Raw genomic sequence first — 23,094 nt, forward strand, 5'->3', positions numbered from 1 at the left:
TTTAATAAAGAATTCGAGTTCAGAAGTTGTTGTGGAATATTTTTTCAAAAAATATCCCAATATGGTGGTTATTATATGATTTCTCACTATTTTCGAAGATTTATATTTTAACATTCGTAGATTTTTGGTTTTTTTTTATTAGAATCGTAGATTTTTTTATGAATCGGACTCTAGTATCTAATATATTGATATTCCTAAAGTAAAACTATTTATATTCATATTTCTATGCGTCAATTGATGACTTCTGGAACGTCCATGTAAACCTGTGAAAATATTGGTATCAAGAATAAATGTAAAATTTTGTAATTGTAATTTCCCCTGTCATTCATTGGTCATTTTGTAAATCTAATTAGAGATCAGGGAAATTAGAAAACAGGATAATCTGGTTTAAGATCCAAGTAATAATTAATACATAGATATGGTTTTATTTTGATATGCAGTAATTATAATTGTTTGTGTTGAATTTAAGAGTAATGGGGAAAGAGGGAAAATTATAGGAGTGAAACAAGTGGGTAGTTATTTATAGAAATCAGGGCTCGGCAGCCACTCGTCAGCCGCGACTAATCCTAAAATTTAAATATGGTTGGGTGCTCTAAAGAAATTTGTAATAAGGGATTTCCATATTTGGGTAAGATTTAGACTTACCTCTGGTTTTTAAAATTGTAAAAGGTTGATTTCACTAAGACCTGCAGGCTGCTTATGAGCCCTTATATAAATGACTCATTGTGGCTGTGTACTGCTGTCAAAAGGTGTTTTTCAGCTATGGAAAAAAATACTTAATGTTTTCTTTTGGATTTGGGTAGTGCTACTAAAAATGATTGGTTACCCGGTATGTATAAAGCTAGTAACATGGTCCAATAACGTGGCTCACAAACTAAGCTATAACAACTGGATAATTAAAACTAAAGAAATAATAATAATAAAAAAAATAATTACCACATAACATTAAATATTTTCCAGAATGGCTTCGAAACCGATTAATATCCGCTGGATTAGTACCTGTTATCACCTTTACTAAAAAATCATGTATAGCATCGTTTTACAGACACTTTTCTATGAGAATTAACATTAAAACAAAAATCATAAAATTGATTCCAATTTGTTAGCGAATGCCTTCGGCTCAAAACTGGTTTTAATCTTATTATTTTTCACTTTAATATACACTGAAAGCAATGTGATAAATAAATATTCCTATCTTAATTTTCAGTTTGATAAAAACTAAATTAAAATAGAAAATAAAAGCAAACTTAATTTTATTGTATACTTTGTTTTGACACCTCTCTATTGAGAAGGTAAATTGATGACCCTCAGATCATTTATCTTCCTTTTAAATTCAAACTTTTACAATAACATTTTTATAAACATTGAAAATTTTATTGAAAAATATTGACCTACCAATATCCATCTATCTAGCAAATTCAATAGTCCAGTAATATCTATCTATCTATCTATCTATCTATCTATCTATCTATCTATCTATCTATCTATCTATCTATCTATCTATCTATCTATCTATCTATCTATCTATCTATCTATCTATCTATCTATCTATCTATCTATCTATCTATCTATCTATCTATCTATCTATCTATCTATCTATCTATCTATCTATCTATCTATCTATCTATCTATCTATCTATCTATCTATCTATCTATCTATCTATCTATCTATCTATCTATCTATATATCTATATATCTATCTATCTATCTATCTATCTATCTATCTATCTATCTATCTATCTATCTATCTATCTATCTATCTATCTATCTATCTATCTATCTATCTATCTATCTATCTATCTATCTATCTATCTATCTATCTATCTATCTATCTATCTATCTATCTATCTATCTATCTATCTATCTATCTATCTATCTATCTATCTATCTATCTATCTATCTATCTATCTATCTATCTATCTATCTATCTATCTATCTATCTATCTATCTATATATCTATCTATCTATCTATCTATCTATCTATCTATCTATCTATCTATCTATCTATCTATCTATCTATCTATCTATCTATCTATCTATCTATCTATCTATCTATCTATCTATCTATCTATCTATCTATCTATCTATCTATCTATCTATCTATCTATCTATCTATCTATCTATCTATCTATCTATCTATCTATCTATCTATCTATCTATCTATCTATCTATCTATCTATCTATCTATCTATCTATCTATCTATCTATCTATCTATCTATCTATCTATCTATCTATCTATCTATCTACCTATCTACCTATCTATCTATCTATCTATCTATCTATCTATCTATCTATCTATCTATCTATCTATCTATCTATCTATCTATCTATCTATCTATCTATCTATCTATCTATCTATCTATCTATCTATCTATCTATCTATCTATCTATCTATCTATCTATCTATCTATCTATCTATCTATCTATCTATCTATCTATCTATCTATCTATCTATCTATTTATCTATCTAGTTTGTGTTGTTGATCCTATTCTATCCGCCAACAACAGATCAGCTTTCCTACACGAGAATATCATTAAACTTCCAACCAGGTTAGTAAAAATTTTTTAGTAGCGAAGCTACTCTATAGACAACCCCAAACTGTCCCAGTCCTGTGACATCATATAAAAAGGGAAGGGGGGAAGAAAATCTCTTCCCTTTTCTCCATCTCTTTTGAAGAGATTTTCTTCCCCCCCCCCCCTTCCCTTTTTCTTTCTCGAAACGTATATGACGTAACTGGAATCGTCTTGCTCAAAACTGGGACAGTTTGGGGTTTGTCTACTCTATAATACCTTATGTATGTCCGTCTGTCAGTGATTCCGTAATGCTATCATTTCTAATATCTTTTATTCTTATGTTATTCTTTCTTTTATTTCTCTTTACAGAGAATTTGATCTATAATTCACGTTGTGTCAATCTATAGTTTTTTGTGCTTCGCTACTTAATATATGTTGCCATCCAAGTCAATATGTAATTTCAAGCGTTTATATCGACTATATGGCTTGTACAAAAAGAAGTCGTGCCTGACGTAATTTTAAATTTAGGGCTTTAGAAAAAAGTTATCATAGCTGACATAATATCGCAAAGTCAATAGTCTAATTTCATTATGTCTACATATATATATTTGTTGACATAATAAAGAAGAAGCTTTTAGTTTCTATACAAAAATGACGTCATAGAAAACAAATTAACAATAATAGGCCAGTATATATTTTATCATTAGTTTATTAAAATGTACACTGGCCTATCATTGGTCATTTTCATTTTATGACGTCATTCTTTTATAGGCAATATAAGCCTCTTCCATAATAAAGACATGGTAACTACTCCATAAACAAACTCTACCTTAAAATTGTTTTATCTTAACTTGAGTAATCTGTCGATTAAAGCCTCTCCCTCTCCCCTCCACTAAAATAATTACTTGGACAATTTTGTTTATCATAATTTGGGTTGAAAATTATCCCTTTATCCCTGCAGTAAGCATTGATATGAATAAAAAGGCTAATATGTAATATGTATTTTGTAGTTAGGAAGTATTACATGTTCTATTACATGTAATAGGAGATTACGTTTAATACAAGAATAATTTATATATATGTATTGTTTATGCTTTCTTATTCATTATTCAACGATTCTAGTCCTTTTTTATTTTATATAAATTTCTTATAAATCTAGCGGCTACGCCCCTTGGAAGGGCAATTTATCTTTGGAGAGTATAGGTTTAATTAGGAATAATTTTAAATCTTGCCTGGACCTATAAAAAGCTGAACAAAATTGTGAATGAGTGCTTAAGTACAGGATATATTTTAAGCATTTGGTTATAAAGATGCCTTGCTTATTGCATTGAACCTTGTTGTCAAAGAAATCATTTTTACAAAAATCAAAAAAATAGGATAATTATATCATATAAAAAGATGGTGTAAGATAAGTTTTAATAAGTCAGCATGTTTTAAATGGACTTTCTGGTACAATTATAAAGTTGCTATTCTCTCTAAATCCTACCTAACTGTTTTTGGATTAATCATGCAAAGTTTTAAATTGATATGATAATTATAACATGTCTAAGAGAAGTAACTTTTACGGACGAACAAATGCGCTTTTCTGCCTAAAATGTATATGCTAATTCTACAATATTTTTTTCTAACAACATTGAAAAGCATGTAAAGGATATATTGCATATATTGTTTTTAAATTTTCCATCCCATATGAATCAAGTCTATCCTGTAAGACAATTCCGTCATTTAAAAATTCTAAATTCGTTCTATGTCTTGTCTATTGTCCAATCACAGCTTAAATTACTTTTTTAAAGAATGGTATAAATTCTGAAAAAAGGTCTTGTAAAATATCCTAACCTCCAGTTTTTTCTATAGATAGAAGGCTGTTGTCCCGTCTATCGTTAAATGCGTCGAATTTTATTTACTAAACCGTACTACAATTTCTGAAGCTAAGATAATATTATAAATATCAGATAATTAAATCTGAAATAAAAGTGTTGGCTTATGATGAACTTGCTCCTTGGATCTTTTATTTTTATCACTATGCAATACAATCAATCAATTTTCTCTTAAATTTAATTTATTTACAAAAAAATATTTTCCTACTACAAAAAAAATCATCGTTTCCTCAAACAATCATCTGCCATTTTCATAAGAACTTTTTGGTTAAATATTCGATCTCTTCAAACTCAGAGGAGGTTGAAAAACCCCTGCCAAAAATGCTAAAACCTTACCTTGGTAAAAAATTAAACTCCTTAGAGAAAAGTTCAAGATTCTATCGAACATGCCGTCAGATAAAATTTCTATTACTTTATAATAAAGATTCTAGTAGGATTTTATCAACATGAGTTCTTTTCTTAAAGGTCATTTGGACACTTGGACAAGAAGTAGTACAGGATGTCCTTGCTTGGATAGTACACAGGGTACACAGTGTGCTTGTTGTACAGAGGTTAGAATTCATCTATCTATCCATCTATCAATCTATCTATTCATTTGCTTATCTATATATCTATCCATCTATCAATCTATCTATTAATTTGATAATCTATCTATCTATCTATCTATCTATCTATCTATCAAACTATCTATTCATTTGATTATCTATCTATTATAAATCTATCTCTTTAATTACCAATCTAACTATCTAGGGTGGATGTTTATGTCCTGGTGAAAACAAGCATAGATGTGTCCAGTGTGGCCTTCAAGCTTCTTGTGGAAATGGTAATAATTACGGATCTTAACCCTGAAGTTCTAAATAGATCGGGGATGGGAAGGGGGGGGGGGTGATTTAACTTTTGTCTCCGGTTACAAATTGCCCAACTTAAAAAATCAATTAATTTGGGGAATGTGTATTATATTAAAAATAGGATGGGTGGTTGTTTCCAACCCCCCCCCCCCCTACTCTCTCTCTATTGATTTAAGAAATTACTAGATTAGAATATTGAATATACATACATATATGTTATTTCTATTTGAGAATTTGAGAAGTATACTCAAATATTAAAGGTACCAATATCAAATGTAATTACTAATATATGTATATTTTAAACTTGAAAGTGAAAGGTGTCATGTCAGCCTTAGATTTATACTGATAGAGACTTTAAATTGACTCTTGTTTACTTGTTCGGCTTACCTTGTTTTATCTTTGGCAAATGCTGGTATCAAATGATATACATACAATAAGCTAACAAGTACTTTTATCAAAGAGTGAATAGTATAATTTTTGTCATTTATTATATATTTACTTTAAAAACAATTTTTATTTAAATAACAATAAAAAATGTCAATTTATTTTTAACCCAAAAATGTGTCACAACACGTAGCACATCGGGTAGCTGCAAGATAGAGACATCGAGACAAATGTTGTACAATCAAAGGTCTGATTGTATGAAAGACGTTTCGCTTCGTTTACATGCACTTCATAATAAGTCATATATAGTGTATCCCGCCCTTAATATGTTATTCTTATAACATTTTATCAACACTAATAAAAAAAAAACTAAGAGACATATTTCAATGTGGCTTCGAAACCCATTTACATCCATTTGGATTAGAACCGGTTCTCAGCCATACTTAAATATCATGTATAGCATTATATAGCACCAACTATTCCACGAATATTACAATAAGGATCATAATATTAAAACCAGTTTTGTTAGAACGGATCTTCGGCCCCTCAGGGCGAACAAAACTAGTTTTAAACTTTAAATTATTCATTTTGATATCCGCGGAAAGCTGTCTATGATACGATAAGATAAATAACTAATCCAACTTAACTTCCTGACTGGATAATGTAATAGTTGTCAATGTAAAGTTCAGATACTTAAAATATAGGATAAAATATAGCAAGGAAAGTGTCTTTATAAGATTTATAGCTATAGAGGAATATTGTGTATATATCCTATAAACTAAAAGTTGGACCCAAAAAGCCCCTTCCGCTTAACTTAAAAATGTTTTTTTTTTCCTCACAGTGATGTCTATCTTTGCAAAATGTCTTTTTTTAAAAAAAAAACATTGTTTTTCTTTTTCCGCTAATTATTTTTTTTCTTCTTTAAAATTATTTCTCATTATTTGTATGGTCCTAAGGACATCCAAAACAGTGGTCCCCTAAAGGTCTGCTTTGTTCCCCGCTCTTGTTAAGTACCCTGACCCTTTGCCATATCTTAGCCCATTTTTACTGGATTTTCCTTTTCTTTATTTGACTTAAAGCATAAAAAGTGCATAAACAACAACTTTTTTTTTAACAGAAACGTGATCTTAATAAATGCCCCATAATGTAGGTTACATTTAAATATAATTATATTAATGAATCTATTTTTTTTAGTTTGTAATGTTACGCTGAACTCTGCACAGATTAAACAAAGGTATTCTTAAATAAAAAAGTAATTATATCTATAATTAGCGTAGCAATAACAAGAAAACATAAATATAGCAAAAAAGTAAAGTTATAAGGTAGATGTATTAAAGTTGTCAAGATCAATAAATACCAGTAAAAAATATTTAAATAAAATTTAACTTTCAGAAAAATTTGTTTATAAATTACAGGAAAAAACGTCAATTCATTTTTTTGATAATGCATAACTTCATTTGACATTATAACTATACCCAATTTTTCAAAGAGGCTTTGATGCCAAAATTTTAACTACATATTTTTAATTATTTTTATTGTGGTTTTTAATACCTACCCTACTCACCATGGAACATGTTTTTAGAAAAAGTACAACCCTTATCAAACATACACCTACTTAAAAACCTAAAAAAGAATCTTTTTTAGACCTAATAAATTTTATCAAATATTAAATAGTGCTGATATTCGATATATGCAATTATTAGAAAATAAAATCATGAATCGAATAACGCCTACTTATAAAAATATATGAAAAGAAAATAAATTTTCTTTCAAATTAATTATTTACAGCGAAGTAACTATTAAAGTTTCTTAATTGTACTATTTTTAAGGTCTGGCCGTTCAACAGGGGAGCTTAAGTCGAGCCCAGATCTTAAAGGTCCAACTCTTTGTTGGTACAGGTAATTTATCTAACTATTCTTTAAAAAAGAAGTTATAAAATATTTTTATATAATTTACAACATTACACGAAATAAACATATCTTCACCTCTTTTTTCCTAAATTAATTTTGAAAATAAAAAAGAAATCTTCCAAATATAAAAAAAATCTCCTAACTCTAAACAAATCCTTGAACGAATTACTTAGGAGATGTCCCCCTAGTTTGTTTGTCCTTTAGAGGTTTTTTTTTCACCTAGTACGTTTTTCCTTCAAGTGTGTTTGTCTGTGTACATACATAGGAATAAGTGTTTATAAACGGCAAAAATTTAAATATGATGTTTAAGGTTCGAGCCCAGTCCAGATGAAAGAGTTGAGATCCATTTGTACAGACTTCTCAGGATTGGAGAGTACTACGCAGCTAACCAAAGGTAAAATCATCGATTACTAGTTTAATTTACTGAATATGTAATAAGGTTTACATCGTAGAAGTACTTCTTTTGTTCTAATATTAAATTTATGTATGTTAGACTATTCTTTTTTATTAGGCCGCGCTAAGAGATTCCTGTAACTATGATAATAAAGCGAATTAACTACTATATATTCTATTATGCATTTTTACATGAAAATATTCCTCTTCTTTGATGTTTAAATTGCTGTAATTCTTTGTGACAACGTCAAGGTATTGTTCGTTTGTCCCACTGTCTTAATCGTTGAACTTTGCTCTAATGGATTTTATAGATATTTTATAGTAAAACAACGTTGAATTACTTTGATTTTATAAAATTACTAGCTGCTATGCCATGTAATCTAGATGCCTTGAAAGGGGTGAGGAAAGACAGAAAATTATCCTGAAACCATCACAAGACTATAATATTAAAGTTAAAAATAGCTTAAAACCATTCCATGATCCATATGAAACTTACCAAAAATGTAGAACTCATGCAGTTGAGATATCTACATCTAGAAACATAAAGCTGCTTCACATGTTAGGATATTTATTCAGCTAATTATAAATCGTCTAACTTTTCTGCCAATGATTGAAGTTGCATATTAGGTTTGCACATTAATCAGACAGATTACCTTCTTTCCTTATCAAGATGTCCCCACGATGGCGACGAACACTAACACTTGTTGAGTGTCAAAACATATTGTTAATTTATAAGTCCAACAAACTTAAATATATAAAGATGTTTTGCTAAATTGCATAAGTACAGGATACAGAACATACTATTATGTTTAGAACTAAATGATGGATGCTTGAATATTGTACTTTTTGTCCTAATAATCATTGTTAAAAAAATCAGATGAATAGGGTAATTATATCATTTAAAATATGGTTGTCAGAACAGTTAAATATCAGTATGTTATAAATGGACAGTGGTAACGATTATAGCGTTGCTTTCTTTATAACGCAACTATAATAAAAATCATTATGCAAAGTTTGACATTGAAAGGTAAATTCTAACATCCCTAAATTAAATTTTGAAAAAAAGAAGAAATTAGAGACCCTCACTAAATTTTAACAAACCAAAATTAGAAAACTTTTAAAGAAAACCAGCTATTTTGTTAAAACACTCTTTATCAGAAACTTCCCATGCAAACTGCCCTCTTTCTACATTTCCAACATTTTTTACTTTAGTGATGTTACAACTGAGCAAGTATTTTTTTCATAAAAACTTAATTTATAGTGTAATCAAGAGTGAGGTTACAACAAAGCAAACATTTTTTAAAATCTTCAGCTACACAGTCACCTCCATATTTCTCAAATTGTTACAACATAACACGATTTATATCAACCTCCCCCCCGCACAAAAAAAACATAATTTCTTATAAAATGTCCTTCCCTTTTACATTAGTTTTTCTTAGGTAACTTCACACAAATACACCCTCCTTTTTTAAATAAAATAAAATTTCTTTAATATTTTTTAAACCACACCATCAAATCTGAATTGTATGGTTTATATTTAGCATAACTGTCATTTCATTTCATTATGACATTCATCATCATACTATAATGTCGACTCTACAAAGTGGTAAAATAAGTGGTAATATTTCACATACACAAATCTACTTTTAGGTTTCAAAAAAAAAATTTGCAATAAATAAGCCATACCTCATCTGTTTGCATTATTTGCCTAACTAAAGTTTGTGCAAAAAAATCTGATATTTCCAGAACTTATAATTTAGGTAAGATAATTTTATATCCACACCTGTTCATGGCTATCTATCTAACTGTCTATATGTCTGACTATCTATCTATCTAATTGGCTATCTATATGTCTATTTTTCAGAATATCTAATGGTAGAATTCGTATCCTCACCTGTTCATAGCTATCTACCTAGATGTTTAAATGTCTGACTATCTATCTATCAATATACTTGTCTATTCTTCTATCTATCTGTTTGGCAAACAATTCTGATATTTCCAGAACTTATAATATAGGTTAGATAATTTTATATCCACACCTATCTATCTGTAAATCTATCTAGCTTTCTTGCTCTCCATCTTCTTGGCTATCTGTATGGCTGTACCTCTATCTGTTCTTCTATATGTCTATTTGTCAGAATATATCATGGTAGAATCTTGTGTAGATAATTTCATAATCCACACCTGTTTATGGCTATATATTTATCTCGTTATCTATCTATCTGTCTCGTTAACTATCTATTTGTCTATCCATCTAACTATCTACAGTATTCTACTTACTTTTGTTACAAATACAGTTTGTTGAAAAATATTTCAAATTCAAATTCAAATTCAATTTATTAACCATAGATCCAACAAACCCCGATCTTGGACAATTATCCTCCACCGGGAAATAAAATTCTTTATGATAAAATTATACAAGACAATAAATATGATTTTAATTGCATATTATCACATTTTACTATATTTATATGATGGTTTATATTTATTTCCCATCCAATCATTATGACATATTATTAGCGATAATAATAAATAAACAGTTTTAATAATGATAGCGGATAATGCCCATGTCTGACTAGCCAGGTGCAGTACGTAGCCCTAAGGCTGGAGCACGCCCTTGATGACGTTCGAGCGCTATTGCTGGCCGGCATAGTCGGACTAGTGAATTTGAACATTGCTGTTATAGTTCAATAATAATAAAATTCCGCAATTATGCTTCAATATGCTTGCTACACCCCCAGAAGTCAGTCCGCCTCCGTCTTTGGTTGTCCCCCACCGCCGTGCAATGCCTCCAAATGTGATTCCTAAATAGTAAAGTTAGTACAATTCTTTGGTCCTAGGACCAAGGAATAAGGTTATCAATAGATAGAGGCGCAACTCGTAACAACAATCCATAATTCATCCTATACGTCTATATTTAGTAAGACTAGGTACCTAATTACAGGGAAGTAAACAAAAAAAATAAATAAAAAGTCTTAAGAATAGGTACCTAAAGAGAGTTCTACTTGCAGTAACCATGCTAGTGAAAGGGATTACAAGGGGTAAGGACAAAAAGAAGGTAAAAATAAAAATGAAAACAAAAATGAAAATTAAGTTAAATTGGAAGTATTTTGGTTTTAATTTAAGTTTTTAATTTTAGTCCAATCCTAATAAATGTATATTCAAGCGTAGAAAAGATTGAAGAAAATGTGCCCATGACCCCCCCCGCTCGGGGTGCCGCGCCCCACCTGCCAAGGTCCGAACAACTATGCGTCATGAATCATGTGTCATGAAGAATAAATGAATAAAATTAACAAAAACTTGAGAATTGGATGAGTTCCAATATTCATGAATGCAACAGAAAAAAATATTCAAAAGTGAATATTCTAAAAAACGTGGGTTTTGTTGCAACAAAACTGCGTCAAAATTCAATTAATTCTGACAAGAACAAGGACAAAAAATCATCAAGCGAGAAAAATAACACATTTTTGTTCGAAAACGGCATAGGACGCTGCCACCGTCACGGTGGGAATCACTCACCACAAGTTTCTTCACCTAACCCCACAGCATTAAGCCGTAGTCCCAGCTCAACAACAACTCCCTAAAACACAGAAAAGATTAACAAACAATTTAAGATAAGTTGAAGGAAAGATAAATTACAACCAGGAATGTAGTTAAGAAAATTGAAGTATTCTTTCCGGCCGCAACCCGCAATCCCAGCCCCCGGACAAACTTAGCTTCGATTAAAGTAAATTAAGAAATGAAAAGAAATGACTAATGATAGTCAATATGTCGAGTACATTAAATATTAATCTGCCACACGTCATAAAAAAAGTTAGATTTAACTGTAGTAAAGTAAAAATGAAAAAATTTATTTAAAATAATTTAAAAATTATATGAGTTGACATTTTACACAATTCTATTGAGTAGGTAGATAAAGACTCTTTTTTTGAAAAGTTTAAAATCTTGGATAGTTTTTAAGTTTTCTGGTAAAGAGTTGTAAACAATTGGGAATTGAATTAAAGGTAAATTAAATATAAAATTCCTTGTTGTACTGTCAACATGTAAGTCGTTTCTATGACGTGTGTTGTAGGAGTGTAACTGTCGTCTGTATTGCCAAGTATTATCAAAAATTTCAGGCTGTTGCCCATTAATGTATTTATGCACTAGCGGCTACGCCCCTAGAAGCCTCTAGGGGCACTGCACTGGTAGAAGAAGGAAAAGTCGACCTCATCCTATTTTAAATTTGAGTTTCCAAAGAGTTAGAAAAATTATTTTTTGGGGGAGAGGGGGGTTAGGACACCCTCTCGAAAAATAGTTTAAAACCTTCCCAGGACCTATAAGAAGCTTCTCTGTAAAGGAGAACAATATCGGTTCAGCGGTTAGCGAGATCCTTCGGGACAGACAAAAAACGCTTACTACTTTATATAATAGGATAAAAAGCATGATATTATAATCCCTCAGCTCTTTGAATGGTAAAATACACAATTGTTTGAACAAAGGAGCACTGTGTGCAGTGCTGGAGCTGTTTGTGATTATCCTAACACACTTCTTCTGCAGTTTATGTATAATACTTGCCTGTCCGTCAGTTACACCCGTAAAAATTACTATTGAATACTCAATGATGCTATGTACGTACGCAAAATACAGCATCTTAAGATGCTGCATGTCGAGCACGTTCTTCATGACACGGAGGCTAAAGATTGCGCGCTGCAACCTGCTGTGAAGGTCCCCCCAGTGATAAGTAAACTTCAACTTTGAATCTAACCTAATACCTAGGTGCTTAGCCCATCTATTCTTTTCGTTTTCATGGTTACAATCAACCTTTTCAAGCTTAACAATTTTGCCAGGATCCCTTTCCCCAAAGTTGTTAGAATCAATATAAACAGGAAATTCATTAAGTAGGTCAATTTCATTTGCAGGAATAATTTGTCTAGGAGTTTTAAAAAGGATGATTTTTGTTTTTAAGGAATTTATAATTAATTTATTGGCAGCATACCAGTCATTTGCTTGGGGCAGGACTCTATTTATTGTTTGGATTAAATTTGTGAAATTATCAGATTTTAAGAAGATTAGGGTGTCATCACAGAATAAGTTAAAGATGGCTTCTCTGCAGCTGCTGTCTAGGTCATTAATGAATATTAAAAACATTAATACGCCCAGACAGCTGCCTTGGAGTATGCCGATCAGTATCTCCTCCAAGGTGGAGGAGTACTCCCCCCCAAAGAAAACTTTCTGCCTACGAGAAGAAAAGTAGCTAACAAACCAATCATAGATGACACCTCTAATCCCATAATGATGTAACTTGGCCAACAATATACCCCTGTCCACTAGATCAAAGGCTTTCTTGATGTCTAGGAGCAGTATACTGCATACCTGTCCATCCATGAAAGCCTTTGCAACAAGATTCATTAAGTTCAGAACATTATGACTAGTATTATAGCCGCGACGAAAGCCAAATTGACGTGCATTAAAAAAGTTACGTTCATCCAAGAAGTCATAAATGGAAGTGTATAAATACCTTTCCAGAGGTTTGCTAAATGACGCTATCATGCTGACGCCACGATAGGCGTCAACAACAGAAATAGGGCCACTCTTATAGACTAAGACGACTTTAGAAATTTTCATGAGATCTGGAAAAATACCTGTGCTTATGCTCAGATTATAGATGTATTGCAGTGGAGCCATAATCGGCCCCGCTGTTCTACATAACAATTTCATAGATACATCAAAAAAATCCTGGCTTTCTTTTGGCTTAATACTAGTTATTAACTCAAATGTTATCTGCAGTGTAAGGGGGGGAACAAAGATAGTCTCTTTAATTCGTGGAGGGAGAAAATCCCTAAAGTTTTTGTTTGAGATGGGGATGTCTGGGGTTAAATTAGCACCCAAATTACCGAAAAAATTGTTAAAATGGTTGGCGATTTCTTGCTTATCGGTGATCTTACGATCACCGACCTCAAGATAATCCATTGTTTTTGTGTGCTTTTTAACTCCCAGAACTTCCCTTAATACAGACCATACTTTTTTCCCATCCTTACCCGCAGATTTAATTTGGCTCTGAAAATAATTTTTCTTAGACCTACGGCACTTCTAAAGTACTCATTGCGGTACGCATTGTACCGCGCAGTATTAAACTCAGAGGGATCATTGCATTTTATCCTATAGAGATCTATAAGATTATGCTGTATTGAATATAGTACATATGTACGAGGATATATTGAAAGGGGAGATTTTGTCTTCAATTAAGGTTGCAAACGTGGACCTAATTTATTGATCAGTTCATTCATTTAGTGGAAAGTTAGGGAATGGGGTAAAAAGGTGGAGGGGGGGGGGGGGGTGATAGCTATTTAGCTGCGAGTAACTATTTATCATAGTACATGAAAATCAGGTGCAACATCCAACTAGCTCCCTTAAGACCTCTGTCGTCTGCTTCTAAATTATTTTCTGCTACTTGGCTGTGTAATATGAGCGATACCATTGGTTACACAAGACGGTTGCGATGTGGAGATACAGTTATGTAACCCTTTCTCCCTCTAGTGTTTTATTCTAATTTTAAAAAAGCAAAGTTTAACCCTTACAATTTCTTAATGGAGAGGTTTTTGGACATAAACACAGACCCTAGTTTATAGTAGATACGCTACTTGATATGTTTAGATAACTTTTTTAATATGAAATATGTGTTAGTGAGTTTTGTGGTTTTACATTTCTATGAATCATTTATAGGAGTAAAAGGGCCCTCCATGGCAAAAAAAACTTTTTTTCTCTAATCAACTTTAAACATAAAGAAAATCAGTTGAGGATTGTTTAACTTATTAAGCAGAATATTAAAAAAAATATTATCATTTATGACTTAATTATAGAGATGCATCCCTTAAAATATTTTACCTTGTTGTCCTGGGATTTTTTTTTCTCCAAAAATCAGATGATTAGAATAATTATATCATACAAAAAAATGTATAAATGGAACCTAACCTTTTCATAAATCATCACCCAAAGTTTGTTATTGATAAGGCAATTATAACATGTCTAAATATACCAAAAGAGCCAATCATAACGCCCGTACGTACTGACGTAAGACTCAAATTATAGAGAAAAAAATTGTTTTTTAAAAAGGTAGCTTACTACTGAAGGCGCACAGATTAATGGTCTAAAGTATATGCGACTAAAGGCTTTAAACAGCTATGATCTTGATCCTATAAATATTTTTTTTGCATAAATAAAGATTTTAGTTTATATTTGTGCAAATTATTTTCGCACAGACGAGACCTTTTAAATGTGGTTTCTTGGTTAGGTAGAACTTTCTACAATGTGGTAAACTATTTTTGGAAGTACATTAGGTTATAATCAAGTTTTCCTTTTAAAACCCAAGTTTTTCTATTATTATGTGGAGTCGGTCAGTTTGTTTGTAACGAATGGCTCTTTTCATCGATTTAGACATGTTAGAATTGTCCTATCGATATCGACAGTACATCGACATTTAGGTACGATATAGGAGGCGTAGAAACTCTTTAATCGCTACCTGAAAGTCCATACGTCCATTCAAAACTTGTATAACTATTTAGACAACAACTTTTTATATGGCATGATTATCCTTTTCATTTTAATTTTGAAATAAGAATCCTCTTACAACAATGTGCATTATTATTACCAAAGCATCTTCATAATCAAATCCTTAAAATGAAATTTTGTTCCTTTTCCAGTATCCTGGATTTACGTTCTGCTTATTATGTACTGACTTTCTACAACAGTTATTATTCGTTTGTACTTTAGATTTTAGATCTTTTATTCTAAGGACGTTGTCCTCCTTGTTTTGTTTTTAATAATATGTCATGTAAGTTAGTACCTAAATCGTTTCACGTTATTTTTATGTTGATTGCGTAGCTCCTCTATATAGAACTACTAGCAGCTTCGCCCCAAGCCTCTAGGGACTTTGCCCCAAGAGGTAATTTAAAAAAAAAGAACTGTGCTGCCAGTAGTTTTATGGCACCAACTGCCCCATAAACAAAAAATGGGGGGGGGGATATATTTATTTTTTGGGGGGTTTGGGGTGTCCCACCCCCAAAGAAAATTGCTTTAAACCACTACAGGACCAATAGGTATATACCCTGAAGTGTAGAATTCGATTGGTTCAGTGGTTACCGAGATCTTAAGGGACAGACAGACGGACGGACAGACGGACGGACGGACAGACAGACAGATATACATCATTCTACTTTGCATTATAGATATCCCCGCGTCTATTATATAGTAGTGATCGTGAGAGATAAGACAATGGACAATAAATTTATATGCATTCAAAATAATGTTGAGATACTGCACAAGTTTAAATGAACCAATCGGGGTTCATGAAAAGTACCCAAAGTTCTTGAAAGAGCAGAATTATAAAATCTTTGGGTACCACAATATTTAACAGTCCAAAGTCCCCCCCCCCCCCCACCTCTTCCTGATTCTATAGAAAAAATTTAAATATGAAAAAATTTGAAAACATAATCTGTCTAAATTTTGTTCTATCAATGGATTTGACATTTATGGAAGGAAATGAAAAATATCATGACGTTGCTAAAGAGAGTATCCAATATGTTTAGAATCGAAGCTCCATTATAATTAGTATTAGTCAGTATGTCTGTACGTCCAATACAGTAACTTAATTATATTAACTCTCCCGTACAGAGTTTTTTTTTAAATATCTTATTCAGTATCACACGGTTGGTATATTTTTATCAATTAATTCTAAGCACCTTTGGGTCTAACCCTCCTGACAAAAATAAGGAAAATAAAGGATTTATATCTTAACTCCCCTCGCCTCCCCCCCCCCCCTCCCCTGTACCGCAAATCCTTAATTGATAATTTACCAGTTTTACTTATCTGGCTATTTTAGTCAGTTAGAATAAAACAAAACATTTGACAACAAACAAATAATTATAATAAAAATAAAACAAAATAGAAATCTCCCAACGACCATTAAATCTTTACTAGATTAATCTTTGTCAGCAAAAATCTATCAGAGTGGATGTTCTAACAATATTGCAACTTTTTAAAATGCTGAATATAAAAAGTTATTTAATTTTAATCGTATGATTTCTTTCTTTTTTCTACTCTCCTTACCCCTAACTCTTAGATACTAGAGCGCCGCCATTATTTTAATCATAAAGTATAAAAGAATAAAAAGGAATTGCCATAAAAACAATTAAAACATATTTAAAAGGTTACCCTTTAGATAAACAAGTTGCATCCAAATGAATTCCAATTAATTATATAATCAAATTAAAAAAAAAACCTATAGTTTGGAAAAACTACAATCCATTGTTAACTTAAAACGATTACTATTTAGTTAAGTTAATGTATCCAGTTAAACCAAAATTTAATTGATTTATACACTAAAGTTATTTTCTACTGTTTTGTAAAAACCTCATATTGCTAGAGGGTAGGAAGAGTAGTTAGTTTGCAACATTTACAGTTTTATATTTGGTACAAGTCGATAATACGAAGGTAGTCCGTTTATAGGCTGCTACCAGTTAAGCGGCCTGTCGTTAATAATAATACATTTGCACATTGGTACATAACGACATCTTAAGAAAATATGGAAGTTCTAAAATTAACTAAGATCCCGATGAAATATTGTCACATAACAGTAAAAAGCTTCCTTAAAAAGCAGTAAATAGTCTAGCTTTTTATAGACTTTTAAATGAAAATTAAATGGTTATTTCTATATTTTAACTTTTTCTAAGCTCTGTTTAACTTCAAATGTGGAATTACATCTATTTAATTCATCATTACATATATTCATTTTTCTGCAGATGACTATTCCCTTCTGTTTCTGGAAAACAAGTAATAACATTAGATATTATATAAGATTTGTTTTATCTCTAAACCGTACATTTAGTCGTTTAGGTACTTTTAGCAAAGATTTTCTGTAAATAAAAAAGGTTATTCGTCTTTTTAAAAATATATACTATATGTGCATTTAACATACTTCGGTGTTTTCACTCAATCTGCTAATCGAGCACTTAAACGCCCTTGATTTAAAAATAATTTAAAAAAAACCTAATCCCTAATTAAGTTGGCTCTGTGTCCTTAGCATCTACATCTGAAAGGGGACAAGGGGGCAAAAAAATCCAAAGTCTATCCAAAAAATAAAATATCCTAAGTATAGATAGATAATCCATAAAACTACCTTGATTCAGTATTGGACACCTTTTTTGTCCTCTAGCAAATTGCTATCTTTTGTAGCGACTGACTGTGTTAATATTTAATTTAAAGTCGGCACCCTTACCCACTCTATATATTATTTTACTATAAAATCAAGAACTTAACAACTGACAAACAAAAAAACGTTACTGCTTCATAGAATAGGATGAACTATACTCATATTTTTTTAGGTGCATGGGGGGAGGTGTATCCTTTCACACCACCTCTCTGGGGAGTGTAAACACAAGCGCCCACCAACAGTTGGTCTGTGGTCTCAATGAAAGATATTCTCCACCTCTGGTTTTATTTAAAGAACAGGATAAAGATGGGGTGCCAACTCTTATTGTTCAGGTATCTATCTATCAATCTATACCTCTATCTATCTTTCTTGTCATCCATAGTTATATCTATCTTTTTACAATACTAGCAGTTGTGTCCCCAGCAGTTAGGGGTTTTGTATTCAAAGGGGTAAGAAGTGGGCAGAAAGTGACCAATACCCAACCTAAGTTTAAAACTTAAAAAATCATGGCCTAAATCAATTCCGCAAATAAAACAAGCTTCCCCTTTTAGAGGAACTTAATCAGTAGTTATTAAAAGCTTCAGGTTCAGACAAAAAAACTTACTTTTTTACATGTTAGGATAATTATTTTGTCTAAAATTCTATCCATATATCATTTTATCTATTATTATTTAATCTATCAAGTAACTAATGATATCTATCCAATTACTTATCTATTTTAGATCGACCAGCCCACAGAAAGATCCCAGTTTCTTGCACATTTCAGGCAACAAAATTATCAATACACAAAATTTCAACGATAAAAAACATTCCCTAACCATAATAGATCTCATTTTAATTCTCTTATTTTTTATGAAACATACAAGAAACTGCAAAAAAAAAATTCAACTCTCTAGCTCATCTAGAAGCTGCTTAAATAGGAGAAAGAAATGGTTAACACCCCCCACCCCTTCCCTGATCTATTAAAAACTCGATTAAGGCCCGATCTTTCAGGGTTAAATGACGTATAGGATCTTCCCCCCAAGAAAGTTTCTACATACACCGAAAGTAAACCTAATGATGAGCTCAAAAGTTCCTAATTTCAAAATACTTCAATTCTCTCAAGTGAAATGGTTAAAGTGTTTTGTTTATTTGCCTGTAATGCATCAGAATTAGTTTGCATGTTTGTTTTATTTTTCTTTGCAGTGCATGCATTGTCTAGTTTTATAAATATTAACTTTTTTGAGGGTTAGACAGTTACTTTCTTTTTTAGACCCGCGTAAAGCAAAACCCAGTGAGTTACACTAGAGACGTTAAAAATAGTTCCTATTGATGCCATATTGAAAGTTAAAGGCATGTATTTGCTCAAAAACAGCCGTATTTCGAAAACCATGCACATGATGACTTCCTGGCAAAGATTGTGCAATTAAAAAGTTGGGAATCTTTCTGCTTTTTAATATTTCTAATAAATAACGCATATTATTGCGATTGCAGCATACTAACTGCGACTGACGAAGCCTGTTTAAAACTAAAATATTTATATCAATGCATAAAAGAGGAGAGAAAAATAAGACAAAACTCATTAGATATTAATACATCCAAAACTTTTTTGATGCACATTTAGTTATCCAACTCTTTTTTCTACCTGCTAATTACTTTTGGATGTATTCTGTAAAGTTTCTGAAATAGTATATATAAAAATGTTTGTTGTTTGTTTATTTTTTACAGACACTTATACATACATAATGAATAAAATACACAATGATTTCAAAAGGGAAGGGGGTAGGTTTCTATGCTCGCTAGGCACTTGAAGGGAAAGCAAAAAAATTTAAATAAAATAAATTTTTATATAACTCTATGTTACTAAATAATTGAACCCGGGACCGTGGCTCAACACGTAGCGCATCCGCTCGTCGTCGGAAAGGTGATAGGTTCAAATCTCGGTTCGACACCGCGTCATAACTAAAGACGTTAAAATGGTTCCCACTGTTACTATGCCAGATGCGCGACGTAAATAGTTAGAGTCGGGGGAATGCCTTGGCCCAAAACAGGCGCAACTCGTTACCATGCACAGTTGGGACTTCTCAGACAAAGGTCGTGCATCTCAGAGAGTTGGTCGTCTGATGGGCGATTGGACGCTTTGAGAGGTCTAGTTACCTAGTACCCGAAGCGACACCAAGCCCCCTAGAGTCTTTTTACTAAATAATTGCCTATTATTCAAATATTCATTAGAATTGCAGAAAGATGAATCTGAGTAAAATTTGTATGCTTTATATGAATTAAAAACTTACTCAAACTAAAACATTTCTAATCTAATCCACAGAGTTGAATCATGCTGCAAATAATAAAGTAGGTCTTTTTAAAATCACTTAAAGGACTGATTAATTAACTTGAACTTTCCATTGATGTTAAAGACAAAGTCAAAGAACGATAATCATATTTATAGCCTCAATGATTATAAACAAATTAGCCCTTTTTTGGATTAAAATTATTGGTTTAAAAGTCGTGACACTGGATAATAAAACAACCAATCACGATTTAATAAAAAAAACAACAAGTTTGAGAGAAACTGATTCGAGCACGTTTTTACAAAAATTTTGATATCAGTGTAATTTACAGTCTCCTCATTCTGGTAGTTCGACTTGATTCTAAAGTTTTGATGAAACAAATGCAAACTGGTGACACAACTTTTAATTTTATGAGTCAACTTGTTACTTGGTCAACATACATAATCTAGTGTTTTTTTTAGATTGATAGATGAATACTTAATTTTTGAGGTTTTTTTGTCAATAAATGTATCTCAGAAACATGCCAAAAGGAGATCTTATTACTAAAACAGGAATGGAACATCAGATGATAGCTTGATTTAAGATCCATATTTGACAATCTGTTTTAAGGAGTTTCTTTTTATTACCTCACTCTTGCTTAGTATGGCAGGTGTTCCAAATTAAGTCAACGTAATAAATGACGCTCCCCATAGAGGAGCTTGAGAGAAGGATATCATGTACTTGGCTTTTGAGTATCCAATCTGCCTTTTCAAAGTAGCGAAAAAAGTTTTTTTATACTGTTATTAAAAATTAATTCTTAGGAGCAACTTTTTATGCTGAATATTTACTTTAGTAAACATTAGTAACAATAACCCACAAAAACTTTACTATGATTTATTTCTTCATTAAGTTGGTTTTAGTAAATCATCAAAATCATCTTATTTCTCTTTAGAGTTAATTTGGTTTATTTTGATGAAAAAATATTAAACTTTTAAAAATTGTTGAAAGTAAAATTTGTCTCTGGCTGTTGGTTGAAAGTTTTTGCGTGCATGCACAGCTTAAACAAATTACTATTTAACTTTAAGTGGAAGTTATCATCAACTAGAGGATGGATATGTGTATGCTGAAAGATATATTAATAAAGAGATAAAATTAGAAAGAAAAAGATATATGAAAAGATAGAGAGTTATTTAATGAAAGGGAGATAACTTAGGAGATAGAGTCCTGTCAAAACTGTTGACATTCTATCAATATGTTACTTCATGTGATTCGTATCAATTATTTGTCTTAATCAAAATTTGTCATAGATGACATCATATTAACATTCTATTTCAAAATTAATATTAACCATATTACTATAACTTAATGGCTTTGATAGAAAGTGGCCAAGGCTGATAATATACTAAAATTATGACTATGATAAGAAGGAAACAATATTTGACGGGTGGAGAAAAAAAAAATAAAATGGTAGAAGAAAATAAACATAGTGAGTAAAAAGAAAGACCATAAGAATATAGATTGAAAAGATGATAAACCAAAACCTAGAATATAATGAATACTAACTAAATCTAATGAAAAAAAATGTTTAGAAAATATGCGGATCTAATTTAGCAAACAAATTTGCAATCTCTAGAAAACTGTGCAGGAAAATTTTTGGCAACAATTTATGAGTAAAAACTAGGATGGATGACCTAAAATGAATTGCGGACAGTTGTAAAGTGTTTTTATTATTATTTTGTTTTATTAAGTTAATAAACTGTAAATATGACTACAAAAAATAATCTGTATGAAATTTGTATGAAATCTTTTCAAGATATTGCTTTTGTTTTGTTTTAAGTATTAAAGATACTTAATAACTAATCATACCTGTAAGTCTGTCCGTGTAATAATATACAATCCAATAAAATGCATTTTATAAACCTTAATTTATTAACTAATTCTTTCAAAAACTCCTTGTCTTGTGGTCACAATAAATTTGAATTTAAATCTAAATTGCTAGACTTGTATAAAGTTGACAACCTGTAATTTGTGTAAAGCTGTCATTAAAGTTAAAATTAGAAATTAACTGCATTGAGCTTCTCTTCCTCTTCCTACCCTTGTCATTTAATTCCAACATTTTTCATTGCAATGCACTTATGTATCTTATTTTGGAAGTAGATCCAAAAATCTGAATTAAATATTTACCTTGCACTAATAAGTAAGATAGGAATTGGGTATCTATATATGATTAACCTAAAAGATAATGTTGTAGATTAGTTCATGGGTAGATTTGGAAGTATAAGACATTCTAAAGTAGGATCAGGGAAAAGAAGGATATAGAACTAGATAAGGTTTAGAGCAGAAAAAGTTTGCCCTGCTTATTAGGAGAATTTAAATATTAAGTCTTTTTAGTTTACATATAAAAATGCTTACCCTTCAAAACCCCTCAAGATATTGATAAGCCATTTCTAAAATATGAACAAAATTTTCAAATATGTAAAAACAAAATAGTCTTAACCTAACCTCATTTTTATACAGTCTATAAATATTGAGAAAAACTTCTTTATGATTGTATCTACAGTTAATTGCGGTCATATTTTATTCAAGAGAATTTAATGGTTGTAAAATAACTTCCTAAATATAGAATTATACCTTTCCCTTTTAAAAATAATATTTATATTGCACTAGATATATTGATCAGATGCAATTTCTATTTTATTTAGTTTTATTTTAAATTTCAAATTACAACTTTG

General features: G+C 31.0%; 1 protein-coding gene and 1 long non-coding RNA gene across 2 annotated transcripts in view; one reads left to right on the forward strand and one right to left on the reverse strand.

Annotated features, from left to right (window-relative positions):
- LOC145326615 (uncharacterized) overlaps positions 1 to 23,094 on the forward strand; it is a 70,075-nt gene that overhangs the window by 7,649 nt on the left and 39,332 nt on the right. Inside the window, exons 3-10 of the mRNA XM_080169985.1 lie at positions 2,473 to 2,551; positions 4,858 to 4,943; positions 5,143 to 5,215; positions 6,819 to 6,858; positions 7,454 to 7,522; positions 7,845 to 7,928; positions 18,289 to 18,448; positions 18,839 to 18,882. Coding sequence (XP_080026111.1) covers positions 2,473 to 2,551; positions 4,858 to 4,943; positions 5,143 to 5,215; positions 6,819 to 6,858; positions 7,454 to 7,522; positions 7,845 to 7,928; positions 18,289 to 18,448; positions 18,839 to 18,882 — 635 coding nt within the window. The remainder of the gene's footprint in view (positions 1 to 2,472; positions 2,552 to 4,857; positions 4,944 to 5,142; positions 5,216 to 6,818; positions 6,859 to 7,453; positions 7,523 to 7,844; positions 7,929 to 18,288; positions 18,449 to 18,838; positions 18,883 to 23,094) is intronic.
- LOC145325574 (uncharacterized) lies at positions 10,246 to 11,563 on the reverse strand. The gene is made up of 2 exons (XR_013881519.1): positions 11,447 to 11,563; positions 10,246 to 10,731 (listed from the first exon to the last, which is right to left on the reverse strand). It is a non-coding gene; the product is annotated as an uncharacterized LOC145325574 (long non-coding RNA).

The sequence above is a fragment of the Acartia tonsa genome, chromosome 8 (assembly GCF_053477335.1).
Source record: "Acartia tonsa isolate MP-2025a chromosome 8, ASM5347733v1, whole genome shotgun sequence".
In the NCBI taxonomy this organism is placed as follows: Eukaryota; Metazoa; Arthropoda; class Copepoda; order Calanoida; family Acartiidae; genus Acartia; species Acartia tonsa.